This window comes from Mixophyes fleayi, chromosome 6 (genome assembly GCF_038048845.1).
Source record: "Mixophyes fleayi isolate aMixFle1 chromosome 6, aMixFle1.hap1, whole genome shotgun sequence".
Lineage (NCBI taxonomy): Eukaryota > Metazoa > Chordata > Amphibia > Anura > Limnodynastidae > Mixophyes > Mixophyes fleayi.
Window position 1 is genome coordinate 181,598,398 of NC_134407.1, and position 17,904 is coordinate 181,616,301.

The 17,904-nt window shown below is 40.4% G+C and overlaps 1 protein-coding gene and 1 long non-coding RNA gene across 2 annotated transcripts; both read right to left on the bottom strand.

Annotated features, from left to right (window-relative positions):
• Positions 1-417: 417 nt before the first annotated feature.
• LOC142094879 (claudin-12-like) lies at positions 418-4,452 on the bottom strand. The gene is made up of 3 exons (XM_075177467.1): positions 4,277-4,452; positions 3,963-4,079; positions 418-3,123 (listed from the first exon to the last, which is right to left on the bottom strand). Exon 3 carries the CDS (start codon positions 3,103-3,105, stop codon positions 2,371-2,373), a length of 735 nt encoding a protein of 244 aa, XP_075033568.1. The 5' UTR covers positions 3,106-3,123; positions 3,963-4,079; positions 4,277-4,452; the 3' UTR covers positions 418-2,370.
• A 6,017-nt stretch (positions 4,453-10,469) lies between these two features.
• Positions 10,470-14,403, bottom strand: LOC142094880 (uncharacterized). The gene is made up of 2 exons (XR_012677719.1): positions 14,204-14,403; positions 10,470-12,288 (listed from the first exon to the last, which is right to left on the bottom strand). It is a non-coding gene; the product is annotated as an uncharacterized LOC142094880 (long non-coding RNA).
• Positions 14,404-17,904: the final 3,501 nt, after the last annotated feature.

Below are 17,904 nucleotides of genomic sequence, written 5' to 3' on the forward strand. Positions count from 1 at the left end.
TACCATTATGTTACGTCTGTTAGATCTTAAATAAATGACTGCTTTAAACCAAATTTACAAACACTGCAAATGATTTATGTGAACTTGGTATTAATAACTCAAAACATAATAAAATTGTACTAGTAATTATTTGATCTTAACATAAAAAGTTAAAAAGTGATTCATACATTTGAGCCATTACAGTTGCTACTGTACATGTGACCAGGCGGATCAGGGTCGTAACCCATTTGGAATGTTGAGAAGCGTGCCAATTCCCATTTTAAATAGCTGGAAAATTCACCAATTCCCCAGTGGCGGTCAAGGCGCAACGCGATACGTCCAGAATCGTATCTAGCCCAGCACAGAGCCATCTGCATTGATCTAAATGAACAGTACAATTGTCAAGTAACAACTGTGGGTAAAGAAAAGCTCAGAAACTTTGCAACAGCACAAAGAATTTTATTCTAAGAGTAAAATAGTTACAAATTATTTCACATAATACAGCATATAAAAAACAAAAACAAATATATATTTGTGATGATTGTTTTTGTATCAAACCCAGTTTTCATTTACAGACGATAAATGTAACACATTTTATAATAACATACAGGTAAGCCAACAATACAGGTCACATAGCAATTAAAAAAAATATGTGTATATTGTACATCCAATTTATGTAAAGATTGTTTTAGAGGAGGTGAACTGTACCTTGCTTGAATATCAGAAAAGCTAAGTTTATTCAGAAGGTGCTCACTGAGAGTTGCCATATTTTTGTGAAATGCCACCCTTCATTCTCATTATTTTGTATCAATAAATAAACTGCAGGGGGCCCTGTAATACTGATCTATCATTTTCAGATGTTTGAATGCATATACCGCTCACATAAAGCATCAAATGATGCATTTATTTGGGAAATTTATTTCTACCTTGAAGGCTTGTGCAGGCAAACCTACTGATAGATAGTAGATTTCCCATTATTGTATGCTCTTTTATAGAAGTAAAGTCCCCATTAACATCTCACTATGTGGTCACACGCTAAAACTGTGTGAATTTGGTAATTTAAAATAAAACATAACTCCAAAAAAATTAGATGGAATAGATTCCTCCCACCACCCCCCCCCCCCCCACCTCCCCCACCTTCAGAATGACATCAACGCAGTGTTCTTACAATGGAAGCACTTGTGTCATTGGGAAACGCCATTTGCCAGCTTCAGAACGTTACATTTTTCTGACTTGGAAAACTTGCTGAAAGGATTGTGTGACACCAGGTTATGGGTGCAAAGTGGTTAGTTTCTTCCGTTCCCCTTATTTTTGTGTCTTTGCACTATGTGTAGGGTAATACTTGTCCCCATCTCTCCCACTCATAAAAAGCCCAGTCTATGTTCTTAGGGTTTGGACAGAGATCCCAGTCACAGCATCACCCACTAGTTACCCCCCCTGAAGCGAAGCACATCATCAAATTGCAATGACACCCCTCGCAGGAGACAAGTCAACATTCACCTCTCTCCCCTGATCTTGGTGATTTCTAGGAGTGAACGTTACCAACATTCCGAGCTCCGCTCTAGAGATCCAGCTAATATGTCACTTCCTATCCAGTCATAATGACAACAGTCACGCAATATACAGTGACAGATGGAGTGCTACGTAGTAAGAAGATGGATGAGAGCTCAAGACTCCTCACACATCGTACATATCTGCCATCGTTGAGAAGAAATGACTGTGTCGCTATGGGTGCAGGGGGGGGGGGGCCTCAAATAAAAAGGGATGGCATGGGGGTCTACTCTACACCCTGCACTCATGGTAGATACGCCAGTGGCACTGTACCCGCATCTTTGTAGAGACTTATGATCTCAAGGTGGACGGTCTCTAGTTTATTTAGCTGTCAAAAATGGAATGAAGAGAAGACGTAATCAGCCATGTGTACAAATTCACAAGCAAATATTCTTAGTCTATTGTCAGCAACAGCCCTCAACCAAACACACACCAGCATAATTTAGCAGGGTCACCCTTCATTCATTGTAACATCCACTTCTCAAACACCTGATCAGCTCACACCACCGCCAAGACCATCACCTGGGCCCAAGGGACTGTTTCACCTCCAGTCCTAGCTATCCTTCTGCCCCAGGGCTACCCTCCCGCAGCTGCAGTGCCCCATAGCACTCACACCTCCTTATACCACAGAAGCTCCTCCCCTGGCCATATCTGGGCGGGGCCAATTTTATGCCAAATGTTTATTTTGACATAAATGCAGTTAAGGTGTTGTCACAGCAATGTCAGACTCTTCAGTTGTAACACTATTAAAAAAAATATATGGATATGACATAAAACACCATAAACCAACTATTTACATGGAGCCTAAAACCCCACATCTTCCCAAATCACCATTTGTAGCTAAACAGTGTAGGTGACAGGAAAGTCTATATCAATGGCTGACAAGTGGGAATGGGAGGAATACGATGGGGGGATGTAGTTGGGCATATTTGGGATATGTGAATACAGTGGCTGCCAGTATGAAGAGGTCAAAGATTTGCAGTTACAGTACCATCCAAACAGCAACACTGCAGTGAAGAACATGCCCCCAGCACTCCCAATGGCAACAAAGACCGCAATGTCATAGGTGAAGTACGGCCCATATTTACTGTTTAGAACATGGTTATAAAATAATACCCAGCCGGATGGAGTCACACTCATAACACCAGCTAAACTGAACAACATGCCTGCCACTAGGTGGCAGCCAGCACTATTGACCAGACACTTGGCAAGCTTTAGAGTGGGCACATTTGAGCTGAAGGTGGTGTTACATATGCCAGTCAGACACAATATTAGGGCAGCGGCACCTGTCAGGATACTGAAGGGAAGAGCAAACTGCAGAACACGGATATCCAGCTGATCCACGTTTGCGTACCACTCGGTATCATAGATCATACACTCCCTGCTCCATTCTAAACGGGTGCACTTCACCCATAGCCCAATGCTCACAGTCAGGTTCTTCTCATTCCTGTTAAAAGTGTAAAGTTTCATCTGTCTCCACTGTGGTAGCAGGGTGGCGGCAAAGAGACCCGCTATGGAGGCCGTTCCGCATACAAAAGCGAACAGAGTCACAGCATGCACCTCCTGGCAGCCCATGGGGACCAGCGACAATCACTGGAAAGAAATTAGATATTTAGTTCTAACGATGCCCCTTGTGTTATAACTTTATTATAGACCAGTATTACTATAATGATGATAAACGCCTTCCTGCAGCTTTTACTACACACATTGCTTCATCTGCACGTGGTCGTCATTACGCCGAGTTCTTTTTTCTATTGCCCATGGATATGACACAGCTCTGCTGTGTCCTCCACATTGGAGACAACTGTGTACAGAGAAGAGCCTTGTATTCCACCCAAGGGCAGAGAAAATAAACAGCTCTGAACATAGAAATAATTGGCTGAAAAGTACAAATGAAAGCAGAAAGCTAAAGGAAGGTATTTATGTTGCAGACATGTATGTTCAAGGAAACAAAGTCAACTGAAGGTGGATAATCATTTAAACATTAATATAAACATATAACTGAAAACTACACCGAGCCAAATAGGCTAAATAAATTCACTGCTCATTAAAATTAATTTATCAAGGGTAACAATTAACAATTGATACCCTTGATTATGAGAATATATTTTTGCAGGAAGTACATTTACATGGTTTCTAATTTAAATAAATGCAGCCTTATACATTGTTAACATAGTGTATTATTTTTCAGTGCTGAGTTAGTAGCCCTATGCGAGAGATGAGACAGGCCTTCCACTGATGGTGCCTGCTTTTGATTAGTCTAAGATGAGAGCACTGGGCTGTAAAGTAGGAGAGAGGCCCATGTAAGGTTTGGAACTCCACTTTAACATTCCTGAATAAAGCTGAATGTTTACATTAATAAATACATAAAATAAAGAAGTAAATAAAATCAGCACATGACAGAGCTAGTGGTATGGGGATCTGTGACTCACCTCTTCAAACAATTCCTTCAGTCAATGCACATCTGATGATTAAATTAAACACATCCTTGAGCAAACACCAGTCAGATCTTCCAGGGAACACAGTTCCTCCTTTCTACAAAATGCTCTCTGCAATCAGATAGAGTGTTTCCAAAATTGAGATGCAACCTGTGCTAGAATTCAATAGACCATCCACACTGTATGTCATTGCTCAGTCCGCAGTATAACAACACTGCAATACTGGGAGCTCCAGCTGTGATACTATAACATGCTGCTTAATGTTCATTTCATTATCTATAAATACAGAAAGATGACTAGTCATCTACCACCCACACAGTCACAGGCTGGAAGCACAGATCTGCAGCCAAAGCTCCACTAGATCACACCGCACATGCTCAGCATCCTTGAGAGGAGAATTCTGGGAGCATAGTCTCTCTCAGGTCAATGCAGAAAATCCCTTTCCTTCAGACTGCATATCCCAGCATGCTCTGTGTTCCAGATTCTGCATAGAACAGCTGATACAACCATAGACATTGTACACGGTGAAAAATGGCTATTGTGTGGGCAAAGCAGCACAGAATAGAGGAATGTGACTACAATACTAAAACCCCAGGCCAGAGTGTCTACTTTTATTCAGCTATAAAATAAAATTTAGTCCCAACATGAATCACTATTGGCCTACATACCAATTAATAAGGCCAGTGATTAACCCTTTCAAGAGCAGTGGTGGTTTTCACTTCTACGACTAGAGCCATTTCCAGCGTGTGCCAAGGAATTACTTTGCCATTTCTCAATCTACTGTAGCAATGTTTATATTGTATTTTTTTTTCTCAGGGATTTCATTTTGGTAACTTCTTAGATAATAAGGTAATTGGGGCAGGGCCACCTTTCCATTCTGTTTCATGTCTTTGTATGTCATTTATATCATGATTCATGTAATGTCATTTTACATGAAAGGGCTCAATGACTAGAGCAGTCCACACCTGCTTGCAGGGTATTTAAACACCTTGTTTACACCGTGTTATTTAAAGATCAATAAAGAATTATGCTGGGACAATTCTTTGTATGGGTGAATAAAGCAATGACTTGTTGCAAGGATCAAGGTCCTGCTGTTGTCTTGTGACCATTTGTGATGAAAGTGTTGAGTATTTATTACTAGTTATGAAATGTAGCAAGTGGGACAATGTTAAATGCAAACAAAAGAGATTTAGCTGCAGTCAGGAGAACCAAGCCTAATGACATAGTGAAACATCGCATAACATTTAGCACAGGGGGTCATTTGTATCAGTCTATACAGCCAGACAGCACCTGGGGTGCAAAGGAATAACAGCCGCTTAAATAAACACTGCTCTAATACACATACAATCAGGTCCATAAATATTGGGACATCGACACAAGTCTCATATTTTGGGCTCTATACACCACCACAATGGATTTGAAATTAAACTAACAAGATGTGCTTTAACTGCAGACTTTCAGCTTTAATTTGAGGGTATTTACATCTAAATCAGGTGAACGGTGTAGGAATTACAACGGTTTCTATATGTGCCTCCCACTTTTTAAGGGACCAAAAGTAATGGGACAATCGACTCCAAAACTATTTCATGGACATGTGTGGGCTATTCCCTCGTTCTTTTATCATCAATTAAGCAGGTAAAAGGTCTGGAGTTGATTCTAGGTGTGACATTTGCATTTGGAATCTGTTGCTGTCGACTCTCAATATGAGATCCCAAGAGCTGTCACTATCAGTGAAGCAATCATCATCATTAGGCTGAAAAATCAAAACAAACCCATCAAAGAGATAGCAAAAACATTAGGTGTGGCCAAATCAACTATTCATCATCATCATCAACATTTATTTATATATAGCGCCAGCAAATTCCGTAGCGCTTTACAATTGGGAACAAACATTAATAATACAATACTGGGTAATACATACAGACAGAGAGGTAAGAGAACCCTGCTCGAAAGCTTACAATCAATAGGACAATGGGAGTTAGAAACACAAGGGCATGTGCTACATCATATTGCACAATGGACCAGCCAGACTGCAAAGGTAAAAGTACTGAGTGGGCTGTGTGTGTTGCAATGTTGGTCAGAAGGTTGTTGTCTTGCGTTAGCAGTGTAGAGGATGGTAATAGGGTAATCTAGGGAAATTAAGATGATGGTTGAAGAATATCATAACCTTGTCTGAAGAGGTGGGTTTTCAGTGAACGTTTGAAGACTAGAGGAAAGTCTTACTGTGCGAAGGAGGGAATTCCACAAAGTAGGTGCAGCCCGGAAAAAATCCTGTAACCGAGAATGGGAGGATGTGATGAGAGTGGAGGAGAGACGTATCTCTTGTGCAGAACGGAGGTGTCGAGTAGAGAGATATTTCGAGACAAGTGAGGAAATGTATGTCGGTGCAATTTTGTTGATGGCCTTGTATGTTAGTAGAAGAATTTTATATTGGATTCATTGAAATACAGGCAGCCAACTGTTTGGAACATTCTTAAAAAGAAAGAATGCACCGGAGAGCTCAGCAACACCAAAAGACCCGGAAGACCACGGAAAACAACTGTGGTGGATGACAGAAGAATTTTTTCCCTGGTGAAGAAAAACCCCTTCACAACAGTTGGCCAAATCAGGAACACTCTCCAGGAGGTAGGTGTATATGTGTCAAAGTCACCAATCAAGAGAAGACTTCACAAGAGTGAATCTAGAGGATTGACCACAAGATGTAAACCATTTGTGAGCCACAAAAACAGGAAGACCAAATTAGAGTTTGGCAAACAACATCTAAAAAAGCCATTACAGTTCTGGAACAACATCTTATGGACAGATGAGACAAAGATCAACTTGTACCAGAGTGATGGGAAGAGAAGAGTATGGAGAAGGAAAGGAACTGCTCATGATCCAAAACATACCAACTCATCAGTGAAGCATGGTGGTGGTAGTGTTATGGCGTGGGCATGTATGGCTGCCAATGGAACTTGTTCCCTTGTATTTATTGATGATGTGACTGCTGACAAAAGCAGCAGGATGAATTCTGAAGTGTTTCAGGCAATATTATCTGCTCATATTCAGTCAAATGCTTCAGAACTCATTGGACGGCACTTCACAGTGCAGATGGACAATGACCCGAAGCATACTGCAAAAGCAACCAAAGAGTTTTTTAAGGCTAACAAGTGGAATGTTATGCAATGGCCAAGTCAATCACCTGACCTGAATCCGATTGAGCATGATTTCACTGGATGAAGACAACACTGAAGGGAGAATGCCCCAAGAACAAGCAGGAACTGAAGACATTTGCAGTAGAGGCCTGGCATAGCATCACCAGGGATGAAGCCCAGCGTCTGGTGATGTCTATGCGTTCCAGACTTCAGGCTGTAATTGACTGCAAAGGATTTGCAACAAAGTATTTAAAAGTGAAAGTTTGATGTAGGATTGTTTAGTTTGTCCCATTACTTTTGGTCCCTTAAAAAGTGGAAGGCACATATAGAAACCGTTGTAATTCCTAAACTGTTCACCTGATTTGGATGTAAATTCACTCAAATTAAAGCTGAAAGTCTGCAGTTAAAACAAATCTTGTTTGTTTCATTTCAAATCCATTGTGGTGGTGTATAAAGCCCAAAATATGAGAATTGTGTCGATGTCCCAATATTTATGGACCTGACTGTATATTCTATTGCAAACATCTGTTACACACACACATTACATTGAAAATAACAAAACACACATAAATACACAATAACTAACTAGTAATTTGTGTCAGTTCACCCCTTCAGCTCACAGGTCCCCCATACCTGCTAGCCCCCTATCCTACTGTATACATCAACTATGTTATTATTTACATTGGGATCTGCTCTTCATGTTCACACTGTCCACTGGCATCCTATTCTGCTACCAGCACCACCAGATTCCTGTCTCCCATCTGTTACTCAAAGCATGAACCCTCCATGGTGACCCTCTACATTCTGCAGCTGGATAAAAGCATCACTTCTATGTAACCAGTAATGGGGTCTATGCTCTAGAACTGTCTAACAGTGGAGTCTACAATCTATTGCAATGTGAAGTGTGGCTGGTGGTCTTTGCATCTACGGTAGATCCGATAATGAGACTGGCAGTGAAGTGTACACAAACCCCATTGTACATGTGGTATTAGTGCAATGTGCCAAATAATATCATGTTGTGCGTGCCACATCCTATCTGGGTGTGCTGATTTCCAGGGCAGAGGAATTTCAGCCCTGTACTGACTGGGTGAGAGCTGGTTTCACAATAGGATAGGTGGATCCCACACACTGCAGCTCTATACCAGTCCAGCCTGGCATACTCTGGAATGCCAGGCCCTGAATGAGTAACGTAAAACACACAGCCAAGACTCAGTCCGTTGCTGTACACCCACACACACGGCTTTCTGTCTAGAGAACATGGAACTCATACTCAATTGAGAAACTGAGGGTTTGTGTATTGAAGCAGTAGACCAGCTACTTTACAGCTTGATGCCTTCACAGCTTGAAATAATCACTGTACAGAGGTTTATTAGAAAAGTCATAAAGGATCGATAACAGCATACCCATTTCTTCACCATTATTTGATGGATTTCATTGTAAGATGAACATCACAAGCTTTAAGAGAGTTCATTTCAGGACCCCAAACAAATAGGACTCAGAAAAGATTAAACTAAAAGGCAAAATTTAATAAAAATAAGACATCAAGCAATTGTGAAACACAGATCAATAGTTCTTACAAGCATTAAAAGGGAATAGGATCATTTACCATAATTGAGGGAATCTTTCAAATATACTGCAGAATGTCTCTAACCATTGGTCCACTTGGTGCCAACTTCCATCGAGAATATACGTATGAAAACAAAGTACATTTATAATATATGCCTATGCTCATTTTATTATGCATGCTTTAAAGTGGACCTGTCACCTACACATTAACTAGATATTTAGACAGGAACACTTTTTACATGATAAATATGGAGATGAAAAGGTGGGTATAAGGCAACGTGTCCCTCCCCACTACTGGCAAACTTCATACACACACTGCAGGGCCTGGACTTACAGATCTTCACGTTGTATAAGGGCCTGAATGTAATGGACATTTTTTTTTTTGTGCACGTGAATCGGGTATACGCACGTCCGAATTCACAAAAGGAGTGGACCGGAAGATATGTGTGGTGATAAATACAGGTCTAGGAGAGCTCTACTAGACAAGACACTGCAGGATACATCCAATATCTGTGTGGACTATAAACTCACAAAAGAAAAAAAAAAATATTCAAATGTCACCTGTTATTAATATAGGCATTAATGACAAATCATTTTAAAAAAGTGGGGTTTTTTTTTGGTTTTTTTGTCTATGAAATACATTTATGATGTTATGAATGGCTGCTGAACAGAGAACACATTTTTTACAGTTGCTTCCGATTGCAAACACGTCCTAGCATACATACTCAGCCGTCATCAGTCATCACTAGCAATCAGCACCTAGACTAGCCCTGTAGCTGGAGCAAGAGATAAGGCTGAAAGATAGGTACCCGAGATGGCCAGAGCTTGGTTTGGATGCTGCTACATGTGCTCAGCCTTGGCACGCCCTTATTGTACACTGACTACATGAATACAACCCTACCCAGTCCCGTTATCACCATGAAATATCAGGCTGTAGTAAGTGTCCTTTGTGCTCAAAGATGAATTGGACATTACTGTGTTCTGCGGTGTATGAGTCAGTTCTGTACATGCAGAGTAATTGTGTAGATTAGACACAAAAAATTGACATTTATGAATCAGACCCTCAGGGCTAGATTTACTAAACTGTGGGTTTGAAAACGTGGGGATGTTGCCTATAGCAACCAATCAGATTCTAGCTGTCATTTTGTAGAAGGTACTAAATAAATGAAAGCTAGAATCTGATTGGTTGCTATAGGCAACATCCCCACTTTTTCAAACCCACAGCTTAGTAAATCTAGCCCTCAGTGTGCACTCACTAAGTAACACCGTCCCATCAAATCATACCCAACATCTACAGTACATATGATTAGATCACCATGTGAAATATAAATCTATTAATATCAATATGAATAGTTTCAAATTCCTATCAATACCAAACACTTCTTGCCTCCCATATTTAATGTATGCGGCACAGTAACTGATAAGGAATAAAAAGTTAAGATATATGGGATAAAACACTCCCTACTGTGAATTATATAAATATTAGAAATCACTGATTGCACAGTTCTTTCTTACAGATTTTAGTCATCATTGTTTTCTGTATTATAATACAGAAGTTTTCCTGATAAACATTGAACTTACTGTTTCTACAGATACTATGGACAGACATTTATACACATTAGAATCATTTGTGTATTATATATGGGATAAAGTAACCCCTACTGTAAAATTATAAGTCACTGGGGATTTCTGTGATCATATAAAAGTCTCGGGTGACTTAAAACAAACTGTGTTATTCCTTTTAGCACACAGGCTTTCATGTGAATCAGGACACAAACAAACTTGAGATGTGCTCGGCAGCTCAAACATAAACATTTATTTTTGCATGTTAATGTGTTGGACGGGACCAACATGCTACAGAAAAATGGACGGTGACTGGTACACATTCCAGGGTCTGTATAGATGCCCCTAGTGCTCTGCCAGTACTGCAGAAAGTGGACGTAGCAGGAACAGACTTGTGATCAATATTCATAGTACTGACGTCAAACAACAGATGGACCTTGGATGCGTTATTAGTAAATGTATTGTTGTTATATAGACTAATAACACCAGTATTGTCAGTTCTGTGCGGTCCTCAGAGTAATCTAGAGGTCACTGGAGGTTCATGCGGTGTTCACCTGGTAATACACCATGGCTTGCTGTGCAACTGTCTATAGAGTACATACACTAAGCTATACTTTTTTTTTTTTTTTTCTTATTCGTTTAAATATTGAACACTCAATAACTATATTTTCCTCCCTACTATATAATAACATTTGCCACAACCCAGTGTTCTTAATAGCATTTTCTACTCTACTATCAATACATCCATCTCCATATTTCCTTCAATAAGCTGTCCTGTTCAAACAACCACCGGCTGTTCCCATGTTCTGTCCTTTAATCACCATAACAACCCCCATTTCCAGCAGCTTCAGCTGTCCTCCATACTCTATGGTGATGTAGTGGGGTGTACTTTAATTTCCAGTATGCTTTACCAGAGCCTAGAAAGAGAAAGGGCATCAGGATCAGAGGATCTATTGTACGAAACAAAAACACACTGTCTGGACTCTCAGAAATATAGTTGTACTTCCTCAAACGTTATCTGCTTGGGTCCCAAGAGGAAATCACAGGGTCTGTGTGTTCACATCATTCCTGCATTGTGTATAAAACAACAGGGTGATGTGTAAGCTATATGACACAATGTTAACAGCTTGTATATATGGTCATAGGGAAAAATAAAACTTAAGCAGTTATTCAACCTTGGTTGAACTGTAAGATCCTTATACTCGGCTTGACACAAGTGGAGTCATATCTCATCTCCCACTTTTTTTATTTTATTTATTTTATTTTTAAATGTGGACTTTTTGATGAGCAACAAGGTGAGAGCTGTGAGTGAATTTTTTCCCACAGGTAAAGCATGCATACGGTTTCTCTCCTGAGTGTGCTCGCTTATGTATGACCAGATTTGAGCGGTGAGTGAAGCTTTTTCCACACTCAATACAGATATAGGGTCTTTCTCCTGTGTGGACCCTCTGGTGGGTCACCAAGTTAGAGCTGATACTGAACGTCTTCCCACACTCTCCACAGCTGTAGGGCCTCTCTCCTGTGTGCACTCGCTGGTGGGTAACGGCATTCGAGCTGGTACTGAAGCTCTTCCCGCAATCCATACACATATAGGGTCTGGAGCCAGTGTGGACTCTAAAATGGGTTATAAGGTTGGATTTCTGGGCAAAACTCTTCAGACAAACAGCACATGTGTACGGTTTGTCCTTCAAGAGAGCTTGGTCTTGCAGATCACAGACAGCGGTCTCTTCTTCCGGCTCAACTTTGATCGTCACTGATAAATTGGTTTCCTCCTCATTCTGCCCAATTATTATCGATTGCACATCTTGCCCAATGTTTGTTTCACAAGAGGTATTTTTAGTTCCCTCTTCCTCTGGTGTATTTTTGTCGGAGGTTGTAGGATCTTTGGTTCCATACGAGTTGGTCGTTTCCACTGAATTTGTGGTCATGCAATCTTGGATTTCCTTTAATTTAGACTCGCCCAAGTCCTCTTGTGTCCCGTTTTGAGACGCGGAATCAGACACTTCCATTTTTCAGCCTGGTGAGTACAGAGACCTGATCATTCAGGAAACGGATCCCTATACAGAAAACATAACATCCACACAATAAGGACAAGATACGCATTAACTAAAAGCTTTACATTCCATACTTTGCATTATGTTTAAACACCTACTAATGATATAGACAGACAGTTGCATCATACTTTTTGTTTATATTAGTGTTGATTTAAATTCAGGCACTTGCTATAGCAATATTTACCAGTAAGCAAGTATAATGTAAACAAGGTATTTGATTGTAAAATCATTTTTCAGGTTAAATATTAATTACTTTAATATCAAGGCAGCCTAGCTAGTTACCAGCTAAACCCCATTATTTCACTATCTGAACAGTTCCCTAATTTATTTTATCTACTCCTCTTCCATGTTCTATAAAAATACTAACAACCCATCTTCCAAAGCTATTCAGTTTCCGATAGGTCACAAAGGGGTAGAAAAAAAAAGTGTGATCAACAAAGCATAAATGACTCGCTCATTAGCTGTGAATATATATATATTTTATGATTAGCCCACGTACTCAGCACAAAATACATTTATCTGGCATATGAAGGTTTAACCTAATTACAATCAACTTTGCGCACCTATCACACACACATAGTGTAATAATTTTGTGAGTGGGACCAACAATTTATGAAAGCATTCTATCAATTCACTAGGTACAGGCTCTCAGGCATCAAGCTCAAATGGATGTCAGCGGTTCCTGGGGAACTCATAGGCAGCATCAGAAATATTGTTTTCAGGTGACAAAATGGCTGCCTCCATGCCTAGGTGACAGGTGCTTTTTCATATTTGCCAATCCACTTTATAAACATGAAATATTTTAATCAAAATACATGCAAAACAAATCAGTTTTAAATCAACTGTAAAAACTTCCACAGCTCTAATAGGTGACAAAATAATGCTGAGGAACAAACAGGACCAGACAGGTATTTGATAGTATGACCTGGAAAAAATGTTCCCCCAGCATTAGTGCAGCTTTGTTTTCCCAATTGCTCAGCACATACATCTTGATGCCCAGTTACTGCAGTTGTTATACTAGTAGCTCTATAATCTGGGAAATCTATGTATTATACCAGTGATGGCTGACCTGTGACACTCCATGTGTTGTGAAACTACAAGCCCCAGCATGCTTTGCCAGCTATCAGCTAGCTATCTACTGGCAAAGCATGCTGGGGCTTGTAGTTTCACAACACCTGGAGTGTCACAGGTTAGCCATCACTGTATTATACTGTAAAAGTTAAAGCCGTTTTAGTAAGGTCCTGTTTGGTACCCTAGTTAAACCATAAGGAAGCTCTAATAGGACAAAACAGGTCAGATGTATCCACTTCTAACAAACCTTTATATTACAAACAGGAGAAAACCTGATTCTCACAGGTAAAAATACATTTTCAGTTTTAAACTACACAACTGGAGAACCATTGTGGCTAATGCATGAGAGATAGATTAGTCATTTAGTTGCAGATGTCAGGGTTTTATTTTCAGGATCTGCCTATTTAAGATTAATTATTCAATCATTTTACTATAAATATCCAAGTTGGTTTCTAGATATTTCCTCATTTACAGATTTCAATGCAGGTCAAAAAGAGCTCCCCCCCCCACCACCCCACCATCCAGTATGGGGTTCTCTGCCTAATGAGAAGCCGACATTTAAATGCTAAAAAATCCCCCATACATCCCCCATACATTTGCAATAATAAAGCTGTGGGCACTTAATATTCTCTACACTGTAGCAATAATACAAAGTCGCCCACAATCACATATAAAAAGTATACACAGTATCATTCTGCCTGTGCTGATGCACAACCAGGCAGACAATAGGACAGAGTGTATACAGTATAGAATGTTGCGTTTACTGAGGATATCACAACGTTCTGAAGTAAAGGAAACAATCTGAGCCGTCCTGACCCCATGTCCGCCTCTGTGCTCACCAGCTTACCTGGCTCGGAGGAAGCCTTTTGTGTATGCGCTTAGGTAACAGACGGCTCGTAATGGCCAATTAGAAATGTGGCCGCGCAAGGGATTATGGGACGTGTAGTCTCTCCATCTCACAACGGCACTGGACAGAACTACAAGTACCAGATTTCTGAGAGGATGGAAGGCGAGTGCCCCCAGGGCGGCCAATCAGTGAAGGGTTTCTGCTCTTATGCTCCCTCCCCTTGGGTTGTTTCATTCAGCATAAAAGGGATAGCCAGCTGATCCTGGTTGCCGGATAAAGCGTCGTCAGTGCCCCCTGGAGGTGAAAGGTAGTTGCAGCAGGACAATGCCGTAGTCGTCTAATAATAACAACCACTAATGTATGTGTTAGAAATGCAATATTTTGCCAGCACACGAGCTATAAATAACTATTTCTCTCAATCAACCCTTTAGTAGCTGGTGGTGTTTTTGTAACTTAATGAACCAAAGAATATTCTCCTGTTTTCAATGGATGGCTACTCTAGGAATATTTTAATATTAATAATAATGTTACCAGATGTATCTAAACCGTACAGCTGACTTGTACCCTCAAAAACCAAAGTGAATCTGGCTGGATGAATAACATTGTTCAGGCACTCAAGGAGCTCATGTTAGCTTGAACTCAGTTTGCGTTGTTGGCGTACAGGGCCGTAACTAAGGCTGTGCGACAGGGGCGACCGCCCAGGGCGCAATCCTGAAGGGGGTGCGCAATTTAGGAATATTTTAGGTTAATTTGGTTAAAATTGAGGGCTAGGGGGGCAGCATTTGTCTTTCTCGTCCCAGGCGCTAGAATTCTAAGTTACAGCCCTGTTGGCGCATACTATGCTTTTATAATTCTGCACAAGCGCATAAATGACTAATTCTGAACTAGTGGTTTGTGTGCACGCTCAGATGTAATAAAGCAGTATGCGTTCAACTTAACATGAGCCCCTGAAAGTAAAAACTTGTCGGCTCAGCTTGTGAGCTATGTATGCATGCTATGTCCTATCATGCCCTATCATGTCCCATGTTTCAAATACAACGTATCTATAAATGTAAGCCTAAGGGGGTAATTGCTTACATGCAGTGATATTTTATCTTGATGCATTTTGGACAATTTCACAGTACTTAGTGGATGCTGACTGAAGTAGGTTTCTTTTCTTTTTCCCTTGTTTTTATGATTTCATTTTATAACAGTCACCATTTTTCCACAAAGCGGTTTTAACAAAAAATGCCAATGTTGGCATGGCAAATAGTCATGTATAGCTACAATTTAAGGGGGTAGTCTTCATGCAACAAGTTCACTGTTTCCCTTTTTAAGCATCTCTATATAACAGCGGTAGTCACCTTTGTTGCGTAGTCCATACCTGCTGGGCACGGCTGAGGGCAGGATTGCATGTGCCACCGGGGCCATTCCTATAGTGGACGGCTTGAGCCAGCCTTAGCAGGACCAGACCAAAGGATGGGCAACCCAAACTGTTGCCCAGGGCCCTAAAGGGAAGGGGGACTTTTACGTCTCTGGTATTTATAATTTTGGAGATGTTTTTACATCTCGTCATGCCCCTCTCCATAGCTCGGTCATTTGTCCTCTGGTGGTGGCACACTTTGTTGCACTATCCTCCCAGGCTAAAAGTAACCAACCAGCTTATGGTTCTGAACATTTTGGAAAGCTGAAAGCCTAGTCTACTCCAATTTCATTTGCATCTTAACTTTGTCAGTGTCCAAACATCTTACTGTTTGTTTTATTTATTTTTATTTATTTATTTTACTTTTATTTCAAAATGACAACACACTGTAAAAAAATATTTGTACCTAACAGATCAGTACAAAGAAGTCTAAATGAGCCATTTCTTATCAATTTACTATTTTTATATGGGGATTAATTAGGTATTTGGGATAAGTGGAAATGAAGAAGTAAAACCACTCTTACTTATGTGTCTTGAACAGAATGAGCAGGATTTGTAGGACACTTCAGTGGCGCACGCAGGGTGGGTTTCTGGAGACCCAGAAACCCCCCCCCCCCTCCGCTACATAAGTGCCCACCATAGCGGCACTGTACCATACAGCAGCCGCGGCGCTGTCAAAGAAGCGTCCGTGGCGGTGCTGTATTGTATACAGCACCGCCGTGGACGCTTCTTTGACAGCGCCGTGGCTGCTGTATGGTACAGTGCTGCCGAAACTGAGCTGCTGCGCATGTGCAGCAGCTCTCTCTTGCGTGTTTTGGTTTTTTGTTGTTTTTTTGGTCAGGGGGGAAACCCCCCCTGACAATCCTGTGTGCGCCCCTGCACTTAGAGGAAGGTGGTGCTGGCAGGGAGACCTTCAACTTGTATTGAAGATTAAGAGCTTTCTCTGGGATCTTTGCTGTTAGTCGTCTGTCTACATGGGAGACCATCAGGCAAAAAGGGGAATTACTTATATTCTATCTCTGTTTTCTCTCAGCGTCCAGGTAATGCATCTCAGGTCCTATTATATATACTGTTGTTGGGGTGTGGTTCTGACATAAGCCAGCCAGTGAACAAAAAAAACATGTTCAACATACTACACTATGGGGTATATTTACTAAACTGCGGGTTTGAAAAAGTGCAGATGTTGCCTATAACAACCAATCAGATTCTAGTTATCATTTATTTATTACATTGTACAAAATGACAGCTAGAATCTGATTGGTTGCTATAGGCAACATCTCCACTTTCTCAAACCTGCAGTTTAGTAAATATACCCCAATGTGTTGGTTTTTGTGTTGTGAGTTTATCTTGTAGATGCGGTTGTGTAAATTGCTCCTCAGAATAGACGATTGTTTCCTTCACATTCATTTCTTACAGTAAGAGAAGGATTAACGTCTCCCTGTGTTCATACATGAGCGCCTGATGTACGTACAATTGCTTCTGGTTTAAAAAAAAAAAAGCCCTACTAGTAAACATGTAAACAGTATATACAGTTATTGCGGGGAGGGTGGTTCTGACATAAGCCAGCCAGTGCACAGATAATAATAACAAGTCCTACTGTTAAACATTACACTGGTCAACACTCATTTAATTGCAAATCATAATAAAGTGATTTTGGGGTTACTTTGTGGTGCTGATTCCAAATATATTTTGGTTTTGCTAGATTGGCTCTAATTGTTTTTAGATAATTGGTACTCCACATAAAAATGCAAAAAAATTGAAGCGTCAGACCACACCTGTTCAGAAATCACATTGAAATTTTCTCTTATCATACAAATGTAAACACATGAAATACATGATGGCATTTTATTTGGTATAACAACAGATAAAAAAAGTAAGCTCATTTGGATAATTACAATTAATGCATAGTAAAAACGCTGTTTGTTTGATTTTCTTTTATGGGTTATCAGGACAATCATGTTGGAGGCTCCCGCAATAGTCTGTCATCATGTGTCTGTGCCATCTGCCTTGATACCTTTCCTCCATAACCTTTATATCTTGATGAAAATTCTCCCCTTGTTACTCACCAAGATTATCCAGGAATCTGTGTAAGTGGTTATGGAGAAAGTGTCCCTTTTATGCTCATATTAGTAACCACATTTTTAACGTTTGTGAGCATGTTTTGCACTAGTTCTTCATTATTGTCTGCTCTGTGGTTACCCAAGAAGTTCTTGACAACTGAGACATAACTGCACCAGGCAGAAGCTTTAACACCATTCATAAATTTAGATAAATTAGAATCCTTGATAAGTTTACAAAT

What these genes read in the sequence shown, in the direction of transcription:
- LOC142094879 (XM_075177467.1), bottom strand. Translation starts at nt 3,105, where the DNA reads ATGGGCTGCCAGGAGGTGCATGCTGTGACTCTGTTCGCTTTTGTATGC.